The sequence below is a fragment of the Peromyscus maniculatus genome, chromosome 21 (genome assembly GCF_049852395.1).
Source record: "Peromyscus maniculatus bairdii isolate BWxNUB_F1_BW_parent chromosome 21, HU_Pman_BW_mat_3.1, whole genome shotgun sequence".
Lineage (NCBI taxonomy): Eukaryota > Metazoa > Chordata > Mammalia > Rodentia > Cricetidae > Peromyscus > Peromyscus maniculatus.
Window position 1 is genome coordinate 51,754,466 of NC_134872.1, and position 23,172 is coordinate 51,777,637.

The 23,172-nt window shown below is 42.7% G+C and overlaps 1 protein-coding gene across 1 annotated transcript in view; it reads right to left on the minus strand.

The window, feature by feature from the left end:
- The window catches only part of Rcan2 (regulator of calcineurin 2), a 234,000-nt gene that overhangs the window by 183,184 nt on the left and 27,644 nt on the right, over nucleotides 1–23,172 (minus strand). The window contains exon 2 of the mRNA XM_042265994.2: nucleotides 15,849–16,075. Within this exon, the coding sequence (XP_042121928.1) occupies nucleotides 15,849–16,073 (225 nt within the window). The 5' untranslated portion in view covers nucleotides 16,074–16,075. The remainder of the gene's footprint in view (nucleotides 1–15,848; nucleotides 16,076–23,172) is intronic.

The window sequence follows — 23,172 nt, forward strand, 5'->3', positions numbered from 1 at the left end:
GCTGGATTGCGATACACCTACCCCAGACCCCCGCAACCTATCTATTCCTTCATTTGTAAGTCACCCACTAAATAAATCTTCCTTTTGACTACGTGGAGTGGCCTTTATAATTTCCCCAATAACCAAATCATCACATGCCGAAGCTGCAGCCCTTTCCATGGGATCCTTTGGCGGTTGAGGTTCAAAATGAACAGAGCTGTTGAGAGGGCAAACCGCATATCCTCAAATGGCTTATGCATCTTAAATTTTCCGCAAACCACTAATACAATACTCATTAGATGGGAGCCACACTTAAGGGGAAGTAACACGAGTTGAGGTACTGTGATGACCGAGTGCACGCGTGTAGAAGAGGCATCCTCTGCTTCTGATAAAGCTGTTTTTTCCATGAAGATGTATGAAGTTGCCCTTCTGAACAAGGTACAGCAAGAGAAAGCGTGTTTGCCTGTTATTCTAAAACCACGTTACCTACTAACTCAGGTCATTTTTTTTTTTCTCTATTCGGCAGTGGCATTTAAACCGTCTTAAAAATCCATCCCTAATGATATTAGTCAGCTGTTTTGCCTGTTACAAAATGAATTTGGAAAAGCTCATACAAACAAATATGATAAAAGTGTGATGAATCTACCCTTTCAATATTTTACAGTAGAGGTACATGTAATTAGGTCAACCAAAAGAAATAAAACGCCAGAACCAGTCAGAATAAATAGCATTTGCTGTGACTATTAATTCCTAATTTGAACTTCCTGGAAGCTGGTGGATAAAAAGAAACATGTGAGTTACGTAATCCTTCCGGTGAGGAAAAGGCCAGTTCTTTGAAGTGAGCAGTGGTTTCTTGGCATTAGTTTTCATGAGAAAACATCACATTTTGGCTGGAGAGAGATGACTCAGTAGTTAAGAGTGCTTGCTGCTCTTGCAGAGGACCTGGGTTCCCAGCACCCACAGGATGGCTCACAATCAACTGTGACCCCAGTTCTAGGGGATCCAACAGGCATTCACAGGGTAGGCATACATGCACGCAGGCAAAACATTCACACATATAAAGTTAAATAATCTAATAGAAACATCGCATGAGCCTTATATGGAGAACAGTGGACAAGTGTGCCCTCCCACAAATGTGGAGACAGCTTGCGTGTGGCAATGACTGAGAGAAAATGTCCGTAGTGCCCACAGCTCTCATATAAATGCACAACTTTACGGTCATGCTGCAAAGTGCCCGCTCTGCATGGCATCCACAGCACACGGATGTCTGGCTTTGCACGTTTCTAGAAAAGTACTATGGTTTTAGAAAATTCCTTCCTTGTTTAAACCAAAAACAGAGGGCCACAGAGATTTGGGTGGTCCAGAGGATGAAGAATGTACATTTATAAAAAAGTCCATCACTATACGCTCTGCTCCATCCACCTCACCTCAGTCACACTGCAAATCCACAGAGAGGTGGGGAGGTTGCATTGGAGGCCAAAGGTCAATCAGTCTCCACTTTCTTATTTGAGGCGGGATCTCTCACTGAACTTGAGCTCAGATTCAGCTAGGCTGGGGTTCCCTACCTCTGTGTTTCCCCCATCCACTATCCCTCACTCTCATCCTGTGACCCGTGCCCCTGAGGTTACAGGCATGGGTTGCCATGACCAGCTTTATGGGGATGCTGGGGGTCTGAACATAGGTTCTCATATCTCTACAGAAAACACGTACCCCACTGAGCCATCTGCCCAGCCTCTACAGAGAAGTGTTTCATCCCGTTTTTATCAAAAGGGAACTAAAGACTCAGAGACAATAAGTTGGCCATGATGCCAAAGCTAATGTGAAGAGCAGACATGATCCCTCTGCTTCTGGATCCAAAGCCCCATCCTTGGCTCCTCTGCCTCCCTTGAGGCCCACATCCTACCCAGAAAACCATGACACAGAACAGTGATTGATTTTCCTACAGCTTTCTGACACTGGACCTTCCCACTGGACCAAGAAACTAGAATATCCTGTAAGGCAGGACACTCCATGTGTATATTATCATCTTCCAGGGCCTTCCAGATGGCTCAGCAGATAATGGTGCGTTGGAGCCCATCTAGGTTTCCCGGTGGCTTTATCCAGCAGGTTTGCATAAAGAGGATGATTGGACCATGGGCCTGAGCACAGGTGCTTGGAAGGGTCTACACTTGGCTGTATCTGGCAAGGGGGAGGTCCTTTGTTCTTGCCCTTGGCATTATCATAAAAAGCCCTTTAGAATAAAGATCTAGGCTAGTGGATGAGGATCCAGGCCCTCCCGAGGCTACCCTGTGTTTCTGTCTTTCCTCTCATCATCTAGGTACCCCTTCTAGCTAATGTTTCTCACTTCTCCCTACTCAAGAGTATCCTGGGTCGAAAAAGTGGCAGTTGGTCCCCCACAATGGTGCTTGCTGCCAAGCCTACTGATGCCGAACCTGAGTCTGATAGCTAGGAATCCACGGGGGAAAGGAGAGAATCACCTCCTACAAGTTGTCCTCTGATCCCCATGTGCACACTGTGACATGCACACTCACAAGCTCCCACGCACACTCATCTTTCAGAGCACAGATCACATGACAGCAAGAGCCTTGGCACTCAGCTCATTTATATCCTAATCATTCTGTCAGCTGAGCTAAATATCAGGTCTCCATGATGGCTGCCTCGGTAGGGTTTTCTTTCTCTCTTTGGTGGGGGGTATGTGGAGACAGCATCTCACATGTATCCTAGGATGGTCTAGAACTCATGGCAATCCTCCTGCTTCAGCCTGCTCAGCAGAGCGTTATCCCCCTTAGCTGCTCCTGACTTTCTTTCTTCCATAATTTTCGGGTGGGCTCAGGACTTCCAGTATGACAAAATGGAGACTGGAAAAAAGGAACCCAAGAAAGGCAAGAGGAGCCCCACCATCTTCAACTACTGAGACCAAGGAAAATAAGAACAGCAAAGCTCAACCTTCCCCTGGGCTCCATTTCCAACACCAGCTCTTCTAAAGCAATTCTCTGTGGTGATGTAACTTGAGAAGTCATCTTCAAATCTGTGGGTCTTTCAAAAACCGAATGCTGAACAATTGACCCATTCTGCTTCTCTTGTGTGCTTCTCAGGAGATCTTGGCCACAGAAGAGAATGAAATTCGGTGTGCCCTCTGCCTGCTAACTCATCCTGTCCTTGGCTCAGGGTGGCAGGCACATAACCCAAAGGACAGGTGACCGAGTCAGCTTCCTCACCCCAGGAAGCATACCCACAATTACTTCAACCCATGCGGGTACCTTTTAAGGAGTCACAGGGTCGGCTTCAAAGTAGATCTTATATAAACCATGAGAAGAAGGTTGCCAATATTGTCATTTTAAGAAGCAAACACAAAACACTGTGATAGTGTGGGGGCAAGGATTCCACATCCCTTCACATCACCACACACTAAATGGAACACGGTGGGCATTTTCCAGTGTGCCCTTTTGGGCACAAAAACAAAGTGTCCTCAACTCTGTTGGCATCAGGTTTAGCTCTTTCCACAGTCACCATTATCCATGGGACATTTTAAGTAGATTGCCAGCCTCTTGGGCTCCAGGGGGTCACTCAGTACCACAGAGAAGCAAGATACTAAATATGCCTCTGGAATATTCTAGTCACTTCAAGAAAGGTTAACGTTGTAGGGAGGGTCCTGCAGTAGCTTTCAAATCTGCCCCCGACTGGGCCGCTCATCGGGCAGGTGCCCCTGAGTGATTAGCAGTGACTCATTATGATTCCCAAGCACCATCCAGAGGCGAAAGAAAATAGGACTCCATGCTGAGGACAATGACACCCACTGTCCTGTCACAGTTTAAATGGTCTCAAAAATAACAAACCACTGTAAATAAATGTCACTCTTATTCACTAAAAAGAAATACAAGGCAAAAGAATGAAAGTCCTTAAGTATCCCTCGAATATACTATGAGAAGTTGAACTATCATTTGCAAAAGAATGAAAGTTCTTAAGTATCCCTTGAATCTACTGAGAAGTTGAACTATAATTGCTTCAATGTTTGAAGAAAATACTTGACTTGGACTTCCCCTTGCAGCCTCAATGGTTCACATTACTATTTCCCAGGGGAACTCAAGTCACAGTGAATGATCATCTTAAGTAACCCTTTGCTATTCATGCTTACCGTGAGTTTTTCTACCAGCCTTCAATCACCTCTATTATATGTTTTCTAGAACCTTCTAAATCACAGACTTTAGCCTCCATTGTTGCCTGTGCAGACACTGTTCTTTTTCTGAGAGAGTTTTTGAAAATCCATGTGTTCAAGATACTCCTAGATTTCTCATCTAGAAATTTTCAAACACTTTATAAATACAAGTTTATATACAACATTTATTTGCGAGTGTCCTGTGTGAACTACTCTTGTGACTCAGGCTCATCACAGCTGCACTCGGCCTGAGTCTTGTTGTTGAATGGCCTGAGTTCTGTCTTACTTCCTTTAACTGGTGTGTCTATGCTGACATAGCCAATTTTGTTTCTAAAGCCCGTTTTCCAGAGTTGACTTTAGAGGCAAGAAGACATGGAGGGCCCTGAAGTAAGACATGGAGGGCCCTGAACTGGACCTCAAAGGCAAGATACCTTCAAATCATTCTTATATCTCTCAATGGTCAGCAAACGCTGGAGAATTTAGCCGAGTCTTTGGTCACCGTTTTAACCACATGTTCAGTTCAACATGGGATAAATACCTGAGTGTACCAGCACAGGGGGAGCAGCTGAAAACATAGATAATAATTCAGATTTCATCTGCTTCCCAAGACTCCAGCATGAGGATGAAAATGAGAACAATATGTTGGTGACATATTCAAGTGTTTTTATAAAATAAGCTCCGTGAGTGAACAGCATGTGACAATAACTATCTACATGTTAGACTAAAAACTCTCCTGCGGATCTATTCCATACTCAGTCAAGAGCTCTTTACAAAGAAGGGCTGGGAAGAACATGAGGAAGGAGACTAAGCCAAGGCCAGAGTCAGAGTGAACTATAGTTATGCAGAGGATGAGACTCATACAGGCTAGAATCTGGCTTGAAGTCATCTGCATAGGCAGTATCCAGGCACAGGGGTTTATGTTGGCTTTAACATACCCTTTCTTTCCAACAAGCATAACCCCCACAGCCCTGCCATCAGGCTGGCACCTTCTAACCAAGCATCTGGGTCAGTTCCAACAGCTCCATAAGACTCAAAGCCCCAGCCTACACCTACAGATTCAGGACCAGGGTCTGCTACAGGAGACTCCATTGTTAAGCTGGACTCTATAGACCACGGCTCTACCACTCTCACTCTGGGCCTGTGAACCAAGTCATCCCTTAAGACTCAGACTCCAGACAACCCCTTGCAATCATAGAGTGAAGAAATACCCCTCAGATATGTGCTTCAAACCTGTCTTAACACCAGGGTTCCTTAGGGTCTAGGCTATTTTCAGTGTCCTCTGACTCCAACAGACAAAGGTCTGAGCAGTCTGGTAGACTGCATTCAGGCCTGCCCCTGTTGGCCAAAGCTTCAGGACCATCTACTGATACAAGCCCCAAACACACTCCAGTGCCAGGCCAGCTCCTCTTATGAATTCTTCCTTTAGTCATATCCCCGTTAGCCCGGGCACCAATCCCATTCCATCATTTGGCTGGAACCTGAAGACTCAGTCAGGCTCTAAGCCCCTCCTAGACTCAATCAACATACCCACCCCCAGAGATCCAGGTTCTAGGTCATACACCAAATACCAAGGTAACTAACCAGTTGACTGACCATGACAGGAGGGCTGTTTAGAATCTCTGGGTGGGCTGACTAATAAAAGACTTCCTCAGATAAAGACCAGAGTAAGTCTCAACTTCTTCAAATGTACAGATACAAACAGATAACCACGTGCCCCCCCACCCCCAAAATCAAACAACAACAACAAAAAACAACAAGGAAACATGAGATTATCTTAGGAACAAAGTAAAGCTTTAGTAACTGAACCAAAAGAAATGGAGATATATGACCTGCCTGACAAAGAATTCAGAATAAGTATTTTTAAAGGAAGTTCAATGAAATTCAAAAGAATTCAGGAAAAAATTCAACAAATAGATTTGAAGTAAATACCATAAAAGGAAACAAAGAACGCCACTAGGTACTGAAAAATGGGTCAATCAAGCCAGAGCAAATAACCATATACATACCCTACTATAGTACCAATCATATAAAGGGAACATTTAAAAATCTGAAGAGAGATAAACCATGAAATTTCAAACTACAAGGAGAGATAGTACCCCATGCCTCTTAGAATGGTTATTATCAAAGACAAAAAACAGCCAGGCATGGTGGCATATGTATATGTAATCACCGTGCTCTGAAGGACTGTGACAGAAGGATTGTGAGTTCAAGGCTAGTGTGAGCTACATAGTGAGACTTTGTCTCAAAAGAAAAAAAGCCAAACCATAGCCATTGTTGGACAGTATATAAGAAGAAACATTTGTCCATTGTTGACACAAAGGGAAATTTGGACAACCATCATTTTTATACAGGTACTGCTCCTGCCAGATTTCTTATTGCTCTGACAAATCGCTGAGAAAAAATCAACTTAAGGAAATAAAGACCTTTGGAGAGAAAGGAGGGGATGCTTCTCTCTAGTCACCTACTTCTGCCACCTAAGCTCCACCTCCACACATTCATCCACTGCTTAGTTCATAGCATCATGATTGATGGACCAATCAACACACAATGATTTGATTCAGCTGAAGACCAGGACTTCCACATAGGAACTGTTCGGTGTGAACATTTTATAGTAAAACCATACCACCCATTGTCGGAAACAGTATGGAGGTTATGCAAAATGGGAGGAGGTGGTGCTGGGAAAATGGCTTAGGAGATACAGAGCTTTTCCTATAAGCATGAGAGCCAGGGTTTGGATCTCCAGCATCCACATGGTAGCTAAGTGGATGTAGCAGCCTGCCTGCAGTCAGTCCTCAGGAGTAAGATCACCTGGGGCAACTTGGCTATTTAGACCACCCCAGTGTTTCAGCTCAGGGTTCAGCAAGAGACCCTGCCTCAATAAATAAGGTATAGAGAAATTGATGGACACAAGTGACATCAACCTGTAGCCTTCACACATAAATATGCACACATGTACATGTGCACACACACAGGAACATTTATATACACATAACACACATATTCATAAAAAATATAATGGGACTACCATATGATCCAGAAATCCTACTACTGAGCATATCCACAAACTATGTGATAGTTATATGTCAAAGAACTACACATACTACACATACCCTCGTGTTTATTATAATGTCATTTATAACAACCAAGTTATGACATCAATTTACGTCCTTCAGCTGAGGAATGCAAAAAGAAACTGTGAGACATATATATGAATGATACATACACAATTAAATACCATTCAACCTTTAAAAGGTAGTCCTGTCATTTGTGACAATATGAAACTGAAGATCATATTAAGTACAATAACAAAGACAGATATATCATAAAGTCACATACATATGGGATGTACAAAGACGAACTCAGAGACAAAGAATGGAATGGTGGTTACCAGTGGCTGGAGGGAGGTAGTTTAGGGAAATGTTAATTAAAGGGTATAAAATTTTATTTCAAAAGAAGGGGTAAATTTAAGAGATCTGTCATGGCCTGTGGTAACTGTAGTTAATAACAATGCACTGCACTTTGGAAATAATTAAGAAGATAGACCTTTAAGATTTATTTTTAATTATGTGTTGTATTTATGTATTTGCGTATGTATATGGCAGGTGTGTGGGTACCCACAGAGTGCAAAGGAATTGGATCCCCTGGAGCTGGAGTTATAGGTGGTTGTGAGCCACCAAATGCTGGAAATCAAACTCAGGTCTTCTGGAAGAGCAATACCTGCTCTAAGATGTGGAACCATCTCTCTATCTCTAAGATGACACATTTTTAAAGGTAAAAAATAAAAATAAATACACATGCATATGTCAACCAGCTTGATTTATCAATTTCACAATGCAGAAATATTTTGAAACATTATACAGAGTAAGTATATAATTTTTATTTGTCAATTAAAAATATATTTTCTGAAAACAAAATGAAAAATAGACATGAGCATCTTATGGGGAAGATACATTGGCTTTCTCAGTGTGATGACAGTTAAGAGTCTCGAAATGAACTCATTTGTACTCTTGAGTATGGGAGGTAAATCCAGTTTTTAGAAAAAATATTTTTTATTTATGTGTGTATGTGTATGTGTGTATGTGTGCCACATGTGTGCCAGCAAAGGCCTGAAAAGGGTGTCAGATTCCTTGAAGCTAGAGTTACGGGACGTTGTTGTGTATGTCTCTGCAAACACCAGGGCCTGCAGAGTTAGAATCTGCATGAGGCAAGAAGGAAATGTGGTTCAACATGACTCAGTAGCCAGTGTGGGATCAAACTTCCAGGGTCTGACACTGGGTGGTTTATTTTAGGCATCCTTAAGTATGGTACAACTTGGATAAAGGTGTCCTGCTGTAACACAATCCCATATGCACAATGGGCATAATTCCATCAGACTTCTCAAAAGTATACATGTCACTTCTTCCATGAAGATGAGGTCTAAAGATAGGCTACATGTGTTGTCTTAAGGGGAGGATCTAGCATGCTCTCGGTCATACGGATAGCACAGAGGTCATTAGCCGCCTCTGGTCCTGGTTGTGGAGCTTGGGAGGAGCCAAGCTGTAGGCCTAGCCCTACAGGTAGCACAGCAGTCGCCTAGGCCATTAGCCACCTCAAGTCCCAGTCTTCTGGGTGGAAAACAAGCTATACCTCTTTTTCCTTGAACAGACAACCCTGTGTGTTGAACATTCCTGCTTTCCCTAGTGCCGTCTGTGAACACAAGAACCTCTGTGCTCCCAACAGGTTGTGAGATACCCGAGGTACCCAATGAGGGTGCTGGGAAATGAACTCCTGTCCTCTGGAAGAGCAGCAAGTGCTCTCAACCACCAAGCCACCTCCCTAGGCTGACAGGTTCCGTTTTATATCTTACAGCTCTGCAATCTGCTGTCTGAAACCCTTGGGTCTTAGTGTGTCTGGGATTCAAATTTGGGGAATAGAAATTTAATACGGTGCCACCTGTTACGTAATGGCAGCCCCTTGTAATTAAAAACAAGAAGGCTGCTGCAGAGAAAAACACAAATATTCCCAGTGAAAGAGATTCACCTCGGCTCTGCTCAGATTTAAATGAATTAGGTCAAATGAAGCTTGGTTTCAAAATGAGTTACAAAAAAAAATCCTCAGGTTTTAGAGATTTTCCATAGCCTAAAACTGCAGATAGGGAATGATAGACTGCATCTTTACACAAAACAATGCATTCCCATACTGCCCTACAAACTAGAGTGGAAGCCAATCTCCCCTGTAGGTGTGAAAATCGCAATAAATAAGGTTTATTCTGGGCAGGTTCTTGAGGATGATGTCTTATCATGTCTGGAATATCAGACTAGACCACTGTTTACTCAAAAAGAAGGAAATGGCTCCTTGCAGTCAAGTGGAATGAAAACTGTGTGACTCTCAATTTTAGTATCTGGATTCCCAGAGTGCTTTGAGATGGTCTGTTTATGAGAAGCACAAAAATGGAAAGAGACACAGGACTGGAGAGAAGCCTCGGTGGTTCAGAGCACACATTGCTTTTGCATGACCCCAATTTCAGTTGCCAGCATCTCCGACTCAGGTGGTTCACAACAGCCTATGATTCCAGCTCCAGGGAACCTGGCTCCCTCTTCTGACCTTTAAGGAGTACTGCACACATGTGTACACCATCTCCCAAACACACTTGCATACATAATTTAAAATTTTTTAATTAAAATGAAAAGATGTAGAGATAGGACCAAGCTTGTACCCATGGAGTGCAAATCCATTTGAAAAAAATAATTGAAAAAATGGTAAAAACAGAAATGCTTCTTATTTTTTAAAAATGCACAAGACAATAAATACAGTTGGAAGTCTATTAAATGACCTTTGCATCTGGCACCATTGTGGTTATTATTGCTTACTGCTTGTTAGCTTGTCTTGACTTGATCTCTCTGAAGAGAGTGTAAATTCAAACAGTTTATGTGTGTCTTGTTCCTCATTGTATCACCAATGCCAACTCCCATACCCCACTGGCAGGCAGGATTACTTAGTAAACATAGTGTGTGGACTCTAGCAGGTAGCAGCCTGGGTCTTCATCCAGACTCAGTCACTGCTGTTTGTGAAATCATGGCAAACCGTATCTCTGTGTCTTTGTCTGATAATGAGGATAATGATGTTATCGACCTAGATAGACTCATGCATTCTACAACGACCCCCAGTCCCAGCAGCCTCTCAACAGAGCCTCAGTGTGTTTGTTTTGTCTTGCTGCATTTTTTGTTCACTATAAGTTGGCTAGAACCTTTCTCTCTGCTTTCTCTGTCCCCACTCTCAAACCCACATGGCCTACAGAGGCATCAGATAACACAATGCCAGTTCCCCCAGCCTAGTGAAGAGAGCATTCATTGGAGTCCAACATCAGTAATTAAATACTTGGTGTAGAAATGACACAGTCAATTCTGCTTACACACCAGGCAGAACAGCCCCATAAGTTCAAGGCTGTGGGATCCTGCCACATGCCCAGGAGGCAGAATGGAGCAGGCTTTCTTCTGGCCACCAACCAGCTCCCAAATTAAGACACGGAGACTTCTTATTAATTATGAATGTTCAGCCTTATCTTATGCTAGTCCAGTAGCTCTTATAACTTAATTTAATCTGTTCCCTTCATCTACGTTTTGCCTCAAGGCTTTATACCTTCCATCCTGTACATCCCACTTCCTGGCTGGCTGGAGGCTGACTGGCTGGAGGCTGGAGGCTGGCTGGCTGGAGGCTGGCTGCCTGGCCCCGGACGTCTCCCTTTCTTGCTCCCTCATTCTCTCTCCCTTCTCCCTGTTCTCCTGAGCCTAGATTCCTTCTCCTACTTTGCTCTCTACCCACTAGCCCACCTATTCCTCTACTGCCTAGCTATTGGCCATTCAGCTTTTTATTAAACCAATCAGGTGCCTTAGGTAGGCAAGGTGAAGCAGCAACACATCTTTACATAGTTAAACAAAGGCAGCATAAACAAAAGCAACACACCTTTACCTAGCTAAAGGAATATTCTGCAACATGAACAAACGTAACACACCTTTACCTAGTTAAAGGAATATCCCACAATAGCAGAAATACAGAAAGAACCCACCCTCCTGGGGTGGGCATGACTACAGAAACGCTCAGTGTTTATAAAACACTTGTAAAATCGCCTGGCATCTTTGCAACATACTCGAGGACGGTTGCTGAAGAGAGTGTTGTTACCATTATCAAATAGATGCAAATGTTTTGAAGGCCTTTATGAAGTGACCTTGCTGGCTTCCCCTTACTCAACTGAGTTTGGATAAATATTTCACAGCAGTTCTTTTCCTTTAGAGACCAAGGTCCTATCCAGCAGGCCCAGAGCAGCAAGGAGGTCCCTCCTTCCACCCTTACCCATCTCAAGACTTCACTGGAATCCAGAAAGGCCAACAAGGGTAGGTCACACTAGAGGGAAATGAATCTTAGTTTCTTTCAGGTGTTGGGTGCTTTGAAGAATTCAGTTCTAAATGGGTTTCACACAAAAATATTTATACTTCAGGCTGTATTATGCAAACAGCAATCTGCATTTGTTGCTTTCGGATGCCAGTTTCCTCCAGCTCTGGTTATCCTTTGTGTTATATAAACAGCATACAACCATCTGGACCACAACAAGCCATGCTGAAGTCTGTGCTCACTCATCGCCAAAGCATCAAATCAAAATACGATCTTTCAGAATTCTGCCTGACTGAAAATTGGAATGAACGTCAAAGCCCTTGCAAAGCTGTTCAAAAAAATGTGCATCAAGTGTTAGAACAGAAAAATTTAAAAGGATGGCAGAAATGTGCACAGGGGAATACTTAAGCAGAAGCAAACATGACCAGATCATGCCTGATAGTGTTACCTATGGCATGAGTAATTCAATTCAGTATTTCCTTAGCTTGAAAAGGACAGAGCCCCAGGAAAGGCCATCTCAGACACATGGGAGCACGGAGAAGAGTCTATTGGAAGACTCATTCATGAAAGGAAGTGGAAGTTTGAGTTTTTCTACAGCTAAGAAATTTAAAATTAATACTTTACAATAACTGCAAAAACAGGCTAAAATCAAAGACACCAATATGCAAATGCCATGATTCAAAAGTGGAATATGGCCAAATAAAAGCACCAGGCCATGACTAGCCACATGTGTTAACACCTATGTACATGGAAATGACCATAGACACGAGTGCTAAGCACCAACTCCCTGACCAAATTCCAGGCTACAAAACATGCCTTCCCAACACAATACAAAAGCTATTACCACCATCAGGCCCTGCGCACAGGCAAACACGGGTACTAACGCTTTCTGTTTCTTTTTTCTCAGTCTAAAATTACCTTACACCCTAGCAGAATGCCCAAATTGTCCATCCTTTAGAAACGGCGTCCATCATCAGAATTTCTGACTCAGATCCATGAAATCTGGACTCTGAAAATAATACCCTTGTGGAATAAGATATATATATATATATATATATATATATATATATATATATATATATATATATATATATAAAGATCATGGGAAAACTGGGGGCTAGAAAGATGACTCAAGATGATTAAGAGCATGGACTGCTCTTCCAGCAGACGAGTTCAGTTCCCAGCATGTTGGGTCGCTCAGTGGCTCACAGTTACCTGTAACTCCAGCTCCAGGGGATTTAATACTCTCTTTTGGCCTCCTCAAGACCTACGTGCATGAGGTATATATGTAGACAAGCAGGTACATATACATACACAAAAATAAACATTTTTAATTAAAAGGGATTATTGAAACACTAGTGGTCCATGTTAGTTTCCTACTAGTGTGTAATAAATGTCAGTGATCAACTTACAAGGAGAAAGGAGTTGGGAGGTTTCAGCCCGTGACCCATTGGCCAGATGCTTCGAGCCTGTGTTGAGGCAGCACATGGTGGCAGAGCGGAATCACTCACCTCATGGCTGGGATACAACAGACCTGGATGTCACTATGCGCTTGAAGGGAAACCTAACCCCCCAATGACCTAAAGAGTCATGGCTACACCCTGCCTTAAAGGTCCCACACCCTCTGGGGAGTAAGCTTTTAACACATGGGCTTCTGAGGGACAGCTGGTATCCAAAGACTTACTAAGCCACAGGGAAGATTGAATATATCATAAGGCTGGATAGACATGATACACATGTATAGCATATGTGCATATTTGACTAAATCAAAGCTGATTCTACATCAAATTATTGAATATTCTAGAAATGTTCCACTATTGGTGGCTGGAAGATGGCACCAGGACAGAAGACATCCTGTCTGGTCTGTAAGTTTAATGATGTAGGTACTGGGCAACTGTAAAATCCATCTGGGGCCAGAGAGATGGCTCAGCAGGTAAAGCCACTTACTGCCAAGCCTGACAACCTGAGTTCAATAACTGAGACCCCCATGATAGAAGGAGAGAACTGACTTCTGTGAGCTGTCCTCTGACCTCCACATATACAAACACATATATACACTAAATAAATAATGCATTTGTTAAATACTTGTATGTATTTAATGTATGTATTATTAAAATCCATCTCCTTGGCTATAAATCAGTTTCTCAATCATTTAAAATTAGTTCCATCTTTGTGTATCACATTTATCGATATATTATTAAATTATTTTAAAACTAAATACTATCTTATACTGTTACACAGTAACTTTGAGATAAACTAATTGAAAGTATTTTGTAATCCATTTTCTAATCACATCTTCAAAGATCCACATAGACATGGGCACAATCTTCCCATCAATGCCCACCCCCACGCCTTTATCCTTCAGGGTTGAAACTTTAAGTTCAGCCATCAGCTGGTCTTGAATGGTACTTGTGCACCCATATTCTCCAAGTTAAAACATCCCACCCTGGAGGGAAGGTCCTTAAGACTCGGGAGGTTCTAAATGGAGGCTATGGAGTCTCAGGAAATAAACAACACAGACTTCCCAGGAAGTGCTTTAAACTGACTGGTTGCAGAAAGCCCCTCCCTTCCCAAGGACACAGTCTACAATGAGGACTACTGCCGAGCTGAAACATTCTCCTATCAGGCTGCCTCAGTCACGCACCACTCTGGGGTCCTGCATTTCCTGAGCTGCACCCATGCTGAGGTGGCTTTCAGTGCAGTTGCCTTGGAGTGATTTCTGCCTTTACCCATCCTCCTTCAAGTCAGTCTCATAAACACACTTGGTTCACCAAGATGCAATTGTTACTTTGAGACATCATCAGTTTCCTGTCTGGGGTGAATTTGTTCACATCTCTCCAGTACCCAGTAGCATTTCTAAAAAAAAAAAAAAAATCAGTGCCTTCCAAAGTACCTATTGTTTCAACTGACCAGTAGTACTCAATCATGAAAGAACAAAAACCTCCACTAAATCTCCCAGGAAAATCCTCTTCACTGTGACACCTGGATAAATGGAAGGTACAGGGGGAAATGGAGAGCCTTACTTTATGGTTCACGGCAAGTATATTTCAGAGCAAATAACTTACCCTGAATAAATGATAATCTGTTTTGTAATCTGCTTTCCAATCCAGGAACAAAATCCCAATTTCTTCACGGCATGTGCTACTTTCTTGCTTTAAATAGCCTGGTAATCATGGCCCTAAAGCTTCTAATCACAGATAATTCATTGCACTTCAAGCTATTTTCAGCCCACAGTTTCAATTGTTCAAGGCCAAAACAATATTGCTCCACAGTGTCTTTAAATGGATTGAAATACCCCTGTCACACACACACACACACACACACACACACACACACACACACACACACACTGATTTTCTCTGTGGCTCATTAAGAACAATCACAAAAATCAATAAAACTCAGAAACTAAACTTCCAATTAGCTGGGCTCAGTCAACAGTGAACAGTGTCTGGACTTTAGAAATAGAAAGAGCTAGCATTTATAAAATGGCAATTAGAAAGTGTTCACATCTCATACAATGCCACATACTTTACTTTATAAAAAAGGCATTTTCCCCTTAGAAAATACCAATGGCTTACAATATTGTATAACAGTAAATATTTATAAGTCAGGATCCACATCTATGCAGGAAGGTTGGACCCATCCAACTATCTCATTCACAGGATCTGCAACCTGAAATAAACTTCAAAAAAAGTCTCCACCTGTAATATTTCCTGTGGTTTCCAGGAACAATTTCACTAACCCAAGTTGGCTTCTTAAAATGAAAAACTAGAAAATGTTTATGCAACGTCAACCTCAGTCCATAGTAGTCTCAAAGCATGAAGCTACCATTGCTGGAGAGCAGTAAATCACAGTTGGTAACAACCGCCACCAATGTCCACATGAGCAGAGAAAAACTCAGATGGCCAGCTAGCGCTCCTTCCTGGCCATCCCGGAAGAGTCATCACCTTGAAGAAGGGCAGGGGTTAAAAGGATCTTGTATTGTTCTGAGAAAGCCTGATTATATTTTGGCTGAATGGAAGGGAAACAACTCTTAGGAGTTTTAAACACCTGCTTCCTAGCTTAGGGCTTGCCTCTTATGGTCAAGATTCCGAATAGGGCTTCTGTTAGCTGAACCTACAAACCAGCAAGGACTGGAGTCCATTCCACACAACCTCACCCCCAACCTAGTCAGATACAGCTCCACCTCCGTAACTACCTTATACCAGGCAGGCTTTTCTGGTCCTGATGACCAATGCCCAAAGCAGAGCCAAGTAAATGCATCTAATAACTTCCCGAAGACCAACCCCAAAGGAGAGAGGAGGCTGATGTCAGGCCTCTCCGTGCTTCGGAACGCGTGTCTTACCTTGCTCTCATCTTCTTCAAACACAGACTGGTGAACATTGCAGGCAAACAACGAGTTGGGGAGATCATTGAAGTCGGTGATTGCTTGAAAGGCCTCTTCCGCAAAGCATTGAGTGACGGCCCAGTCTCTGTCTATGCAGCAGAGGAAGAAGAGTCCCCCATCTTCAGGAATGGATGCCTGCTGCCCCAGGCTCCTCATGCCGATGAAGTAGGACTCTCCCCTCATCCCTGAAGAAGTAAAGACAGATGTGTGTTGGGGTGAAACAAAATCCTTAAACTCTTGTTTGAGCACCCCAGTTCTAGGGGTCTGGGATTAAATTAATTAAAAGGAGCACTCCCGAAGACCACAGGCACTATCCCTGTTACCTATTGGGTCCCAGGAGTTGTTCTAAATGATTTGCATGTAGCATGTGTGTGCATGTTCATGTCCAGGTCAGAGGTCATACTGGATGTCTCCTTTACTTACTCTCCACATTTTTTTTTTTTTTGAGACTAGATCTCTTACTGACCCTGGAGGCTGTTGATTCAGGAAGACTGGCTGGCCAATGAGCATTAGGGATCTACCTGCTACCCCATCCCTTCCCCCAAGTGATAAGCTACAGATGCTTAGCTACACTCTTACCTTTTACTGTGAGTGATGGAAACCTAAACTCAGAGAGCAAGCCCTCTCCCTAGTCCCCACATTAACACATTTCTTAAATTCCCACAATGGTCCACAAGCCTGGTATCGATATTATTCCCATTTTATCAATTAAGCAACTTATGTTAAGGCTAATGGCAAATTGGCAGGCTAAGATAGAAAACTATGAAGTATGACCCCAGAGTTTACTATCCTATGCTGGAGGGATGGAGCAGATCAAAACTGGTAGATGTCTATTCAAGGAAATATGAATTTCTTCATCATACCCTGAATCTTGATTACCTTGACTCCAACATCTAATTGTTCATGCACACTGACAACAATCATATGTGTGTGAGCACATATAGAGAAACAGATACACATGCCACATACATCTCTTCATAAGACTGCAAGGTGCTGTGAACCAGGCCCAGATCTTGAAAAAAATCAGTGTCATCTGAACCAACCTATAAAACGTAAATGCTCCTCCCAGCAGCTGTTATGAAGTTTCTAGAAAGTTCATCTCAACCCTGCTTCCTGACCCCTTCCATTCATCCTTTTCCTAACTGCAAAGTGTTACTCTGGGCTAACACTGGCATATGGGTCCATGGATTTGGTCAGTGTCCCCACATGTCAGAGATGCCATCTGTTTTTTCTTTTGTATCTATTTTTATGCCTATAATCTCTGCCACTTGAAGTTCAGGGGCTAGTGGCCCGGAAGTTAGAAGCATTGGCCCGCTGTCAGTCTGACTGAGATGGTTCTAACCTGACTCCTGAATCCCCTACAGTAAGTGTCCTTCTCCTCCAAACTGGCAGCGCATCCTCTTGGAGTGAAGGAGAGAACGTAGCTACTGCAGGCATCGCCCCGCCTTCACGAGGTTTAGTGAGGAACAATTTGTGTGCTTTTACCTCCTTTGAATCCGAAATGCACTGTGGGGTGAGGTCACGTTTGTAATGTTCATTTTTCCTAGAGAAACCCTGATGGGAATTTGGTAAGTAACATTTGATGGGAACACTGCATTATATATGAAATCTGAGACAGAAGTAAAAAAAAAAAAATCAGTACCTGGGGCCAGCGGGACGGCTCGGCAAGTAAAGGCACTTTCAGCTGAGCATGACGGTCTCAGTTTGATCCCTGAGACCCAAATGATGGAGGGAAAAAAACCAACTCCCCCAAGTGGTCCTCTAACCTCCTCCACTTGTGGGTTATGGCGCACATGCAAGCTCACACACCATCACCCCCCACACACACCCTTAAAATGATTAATAAAGTATAATAAAATTTTCAAATTAAATAACCTGGCAATAACTCTCATGATCGATCACTATAAGTGTGGTAAATGAGGAAAACAATACAAGCAATTTTGTATTATAAAGTTTTTAGATGTGTGATGAACACCACAGTTTCTGTAGTGAAGGTGACAATGTTTATTTCAAATAAAAATGTGACATACTTTTAGGGCTATAAATAACCTAAAAATAAAAATGAATGTTTTTAATTCAAAGGAAAATATCTAAACATCAATATGAAGGATCTTAATGACTCATAGTTGTTGTATTGTTATTCCAGACAGTTTAACATAATATATGCAATAATTATTAGTTAATCCCATTAGAGTACTATTTTAATAGCAAAAAATAATTGCTAAGAACATCAAAGCGGTATTATGTTTATCAAAGGTATGTAGGGAGACTCAGGGTCATAGGAATTCCATAGCCTGATCACTGTCAGTCCATCTCATTTGAAAAATTGCAACTGAATCAAAACTGCTGCCCAAATGCTGTCAGATGAGTTCTGAGACTGACTCAGTTATTCTTTGTCCAAACAAAAGTAAAATCCATAGCCGAACAAATTAACTTAAATAAAGCCAATACTCATCCTCACTCAGAACTCCCTTCCAGCTACTCAAAGATTCTGTCTAAGCTGTTCAATGTGATTATCTGCATGAGTCTTTATTTTAAGCTCCTTATTTGGAATAAAGACCTAAAGAGTCAATGCATTCTTGGTGAACAACCTACGCTATGTGAACGGAGAAAGACTTCAGAGGTCAGAGCTCTGAACAAAGGACCCTAATTGCCCCGACTTCTCCTTCCGTTCCATGTTCCATCACTGACTCACTTCAGAAGCCGGAGAAGGCAGAGGACGTTGCCCTCTGTGACTCCGTTTACTCCTGTCACTTGAGAGCACAAACCTCTTCTCCCTGCCTCCCTCCAGAAAACTAGGAGAGTCTCGTCTTCTCTTGTTCCCTCTGTCCTTTGTCCAAAGATCCAGAGCCACCCCTCAGCTACCCTCTCCCACCTCCCATCTCACGTTCCCTTGCTGGAGAACCTGGACGGCACACTCAGCTTTTCTGTTTGCCTCCCATTCTTACCACATTGCTCTAGGTCCTGCCCATGCACCCAAGGACTGCCCCCCTGACTCCCCCCCACACACACCCAGCAGGGCTGTTGTCTCCTTTTCCATTTGAGTGGCAGATCAGAAAGGAAAGAGTTACAGATCCCATTCCATGTGAGCCTACATTATGAGCAGCTCAGTGCCCTAGTTCTCTTCTGCAGAGTGGGTGATGGTACTTCCTCTGGAAGGTGGGAAGGCCCAGCTCATCCTCCTGACAGGGAAATCCTCCCAAGGAAACAATAAAAGCTGGCATGGAGTTTGCAAGAAAGCTCGGTTTCCTTGGACTCAACCTTTGATCATCTTCTCACGTCCATATTGCCTCACACAGAACTATGTTAGCTCACTGGGACTAACTATTCCATAAGCTCTCACTCCACTGTTTATGGCGTATTCCTCCTGTCATCTGCTATTATCTTGTGGCTTCAAGCTGACCAAATGATACACCAGTGGGTGTTCTGCCCATTCAAACTTGTTCTTGCTCTTAAAATCGCTGTTAAAACATTTGTGCTGGGCCAGCGGGATAGCTTGGGAGGTAGGGGTGCTTACTGTGCGAGCATGATGATGTGACTTTAATCCCAGAACCCAAGTACAGGTGAACAGGGAGAATGGAGGACTGCGCAAAGCAGACCTCTGACATCCGCAGGAGCACCGGGACATGCATGAACACGTGTGTGCACGTGCATGCATGCACAACACACACAATTAAAAACTGAAAACATTTACTGCCAGGAACACTCCCTTACATTGGGCCTGATACCCTTGCTGCCAGAAAGTTGGTTAAATTAATAAGATGGAAAAGCAATCCATGGAAGTCAGAATGCTGCCTTGACTAGCTGTAAATTTTTTTAGCGGAAAGTTTACTTCTAAATGCCCAGAAGTTTCTAAACAATATTTTAGTTTGTATTTCCTAAATTTAACATAAAAGTGTTTTCTAGGGTTAATTCCTGTCTTTTTCCTTTATTATTGCCTGCTCCTCATTACACTTTTATAAAAGTTGATGGATAGAAATTCTTTTGAAATTTAAATTAGAAGTTTAAATAGAAATATTGTTTTTCCTTTAACAATCAAACGTGAGAAAATAAAATATAGTAGGATAAAGCAATAGCTTTCCATCAAAGTTGGACAGTTAGCACAGGGTGTAGGACGATTGGGTGGAAAGACCCTCAGAGGGCAGGACAATGTAGAGAACTCCGCCTCTCTAGAGGGAAGATGACTGCTCCCAGATCCTTACCTGGGCCAGAAATACCCTGGGCTTCTTCCCACCCACCGTCTCAGTCATCAGGAGGGAGCTGCCTGAAAGAGCATGGTCTTGGGGTGAGTGCCATGATGTCAGAACACAGTCCAGGAATGGAGTCCTGAGTCCTGTGAGAATTCTGAGTGCTTTCAAGAAAACAAGGCAAGAATCACGTGACCTCAGTTTCTTCAAAACATGGAATTATTCTCGGAATGTGTTTTGGGGCCCCTCCCAGGCATATCGGATAGGAGTGAGTTTGCGTCAGATTACTCACTATTGCTTGCTGCTGATATTCAGTTAAATGTCCGTTTGCCTCAGTAGAAAAACATGTTTTTGCCACAACTGTATGCAGCTTGGACTCAGGAGAACTTTACTCATATGAATTTTCTTAATCTTCAGAGCATAAATTGTCTGATGCTCTGAATAAAGCTGGCTATTGCATGAGAAAAGAAAAAGAGAAAAGGGAATTGGGAGAGGCCCAGAACTCAAATAGAATGAAAGGAGTGATTAGGATTAGTGTATTCACTGTGCAATAGGAAACAGTATGTTTAAATGCCACATTATGACAACCTTCAAACAAGATGATCACTAACCTTTTGTCAGCATAACTGAACACCAGAAGAGAAAGCTGTGAGGATGCAAAGAACATCCTAGTAATTAAATATTAACCCCTCAGCACAACTGAACTGGTTGTCTTTTTTAATTTCCCTTTTTTATCTGCAATTAAAACCTTCCAGGCAACCATCGCCGACACAGCGTCACCTAAGAAGGTGTACAAGTGTGTTGTTCTGATTTTGAAGCATGAGGTTGGCCATCCAATGGGACCTTCTGTTCACAGACTCACCTGCCCACTGCCTAGGACACTGGTACTGCATCTTGGAAATTCTCCAAGCACCCTCCCTGGCCCTCCCATGGACTACCCTCTGCTGGGACTAGTGCTTCCTCCCTCTGTATCTCACTCAGGCTAGTGCTTCCTGAGAGAGGAGCCTAAAGACACGAGGATGGAGACAGCACAGATGTCTGTCAAAGCCCTCCACGTGGTATTTGCCCGTATTATACAACCGTGAGTCCCTTCCTGGAGGGAACGAGCAGAGAATGCAGCAATCAACTTAAAATTCACTAATAAGACACTCATCCGAACATTTACACTAACAACAAAAGTAATCCTTTCCTTTAATATTTGATTTGGAAAATGCTATTTTATAAAAGAAGAATAACAAACTACTCAAAGAATCCATGTGGAGAAAGTAAAAATATCCATGGAGTACAACAAAACAGCATGTGTGATTTTTTTTTAATTCCATGAGGTCACTAAAGAAAAATTAGGGAATTCAGGACTATACTGAGAAGGGAATAAATGGAGTTCATAATCCTGCTGTCTGAGAAATTCTGGCTAACAGCTTGGGGTATTTTATTCCAGTGCCTCGTGTGTGTGTGTGTGTGTGTGTGTGTGTGTGTGTGTGTGTGTGTGTGTCCACACACACGCTCACATGTGTGTGGAGGTGCTACAAGACCTTTGTGTATGTGCACATGTCCACGTACATGCAGGAGCACATGCACACATGTACACAGGAAAGCCAGAGGTCAACCTCAGATGTGTGTTCCTCAGATGCTGTCGACCTTGTGAGGCAGGGTCTCTCACTTCCCTGGCGCTAGCCAAACAGCTAACCAAGGAGCCCCAGAGATCCTTTCATCTCTACTCCTTGGTGCTTGGAGTGTAAGTACAAGCTGCTGCACCAGGCTTTGATGTGTAAGCTGGGGGTGCAGCCGAGAGCACCCACATTTATGCGACAAGCACTTTATGCACTGAACGATCTTGCAATCCACTCCAGTACCTTTTTGCACATGTAAAATTCTAAGAGTTAGGATCATGTTCTAGGACTACAGGACTTTCCAGGTCTTGTTTTTCTTAAGTCTTTGTTTTTCTGAGACAGAGTCTGGTGTTATAGCTCAGGTCAACTTCAAACTCATTATATAGCTTAGGATGTCCTTAAAATCTTAATTCTCCTGCCTCACCTCCAAAGTGCTAGGATTATAGGCATGCGCCATCATGCTAAGAAAATAACATTAATTTTAATAGCCACATCGCCTCGTAGTGTTTAGGTCTGTCATCATTTATTTAGGCTTTCTTCTGTTGTTTGACATTTGGACATTTCCACCAGTGGATCTGGAAAAGAGACACAACTATTAAAATATAAAGTCTCCCATGGGAGAAGAGGAGAAGCTCCAAACTTCCTTAGAAGCAGAAAGCACACATTTTAAAGAATCAATTAAAAAACAAAACAAAAAATGGAAATCTCCCAGGGGCAGTCCTTTGCTACAAACAGGAGTGGAATTCTGCTTGTCAGCAAAAATGCAGAGCTACTTTGTGTATCTTACAAGGAGTCTACGTGAAGGCATCTTGATGATCCCCAAATAATGGGCAAATAATGGATGTTTATTATTATTTTGAGGCTTATCAACAGCATGCCAGTGGCAGGGAGAGGCAGATTTTCATGTACAACTGTTAAATGTGTCAACATATTTCACAGTCCAGCATCTGCCCTGAAGGTTAAGCCTACACCAGTCATCATAATGAAAAATGAGAACCAACCCTCTTTGAACATTTGGGGTGAGTCCTGCCAGAGCCTCTTGGAAGGGAAAGACATTGAGGAGGGAAAAGTAATTAAAATAAAAAATAAGCCTGTCTCCCATGGCATCAATAAGCGAAATGAAGTTTATTTAAATATTACAAAGTAAGGACCATTAGTGTAAAACGGTTGAATGGGACTCACTGTCATGCAATGGGGAAAAGCTGGGATGTAGAGGGTCAGCCATCATTTAATTTCTTTGCTGACATGTGAAAGTAATACTCATGCAGGATTTTTCAAGCAACCTAATTGCATTTATTAATTAAACATGAAAAGATTGGAGATGAAGACAGTATGTTTCCCACTCTAAATATAAGCTGCTTGACAAATATACCAGCCTTACAGGAAACTAGAAAGCAGTAGCCACTGGACACGTGTCTGTCGCATGCATTCGAGAATAAATCCTCTCTCCCTTGACAAACTCCAGGCAGAACTATCACTCAATTT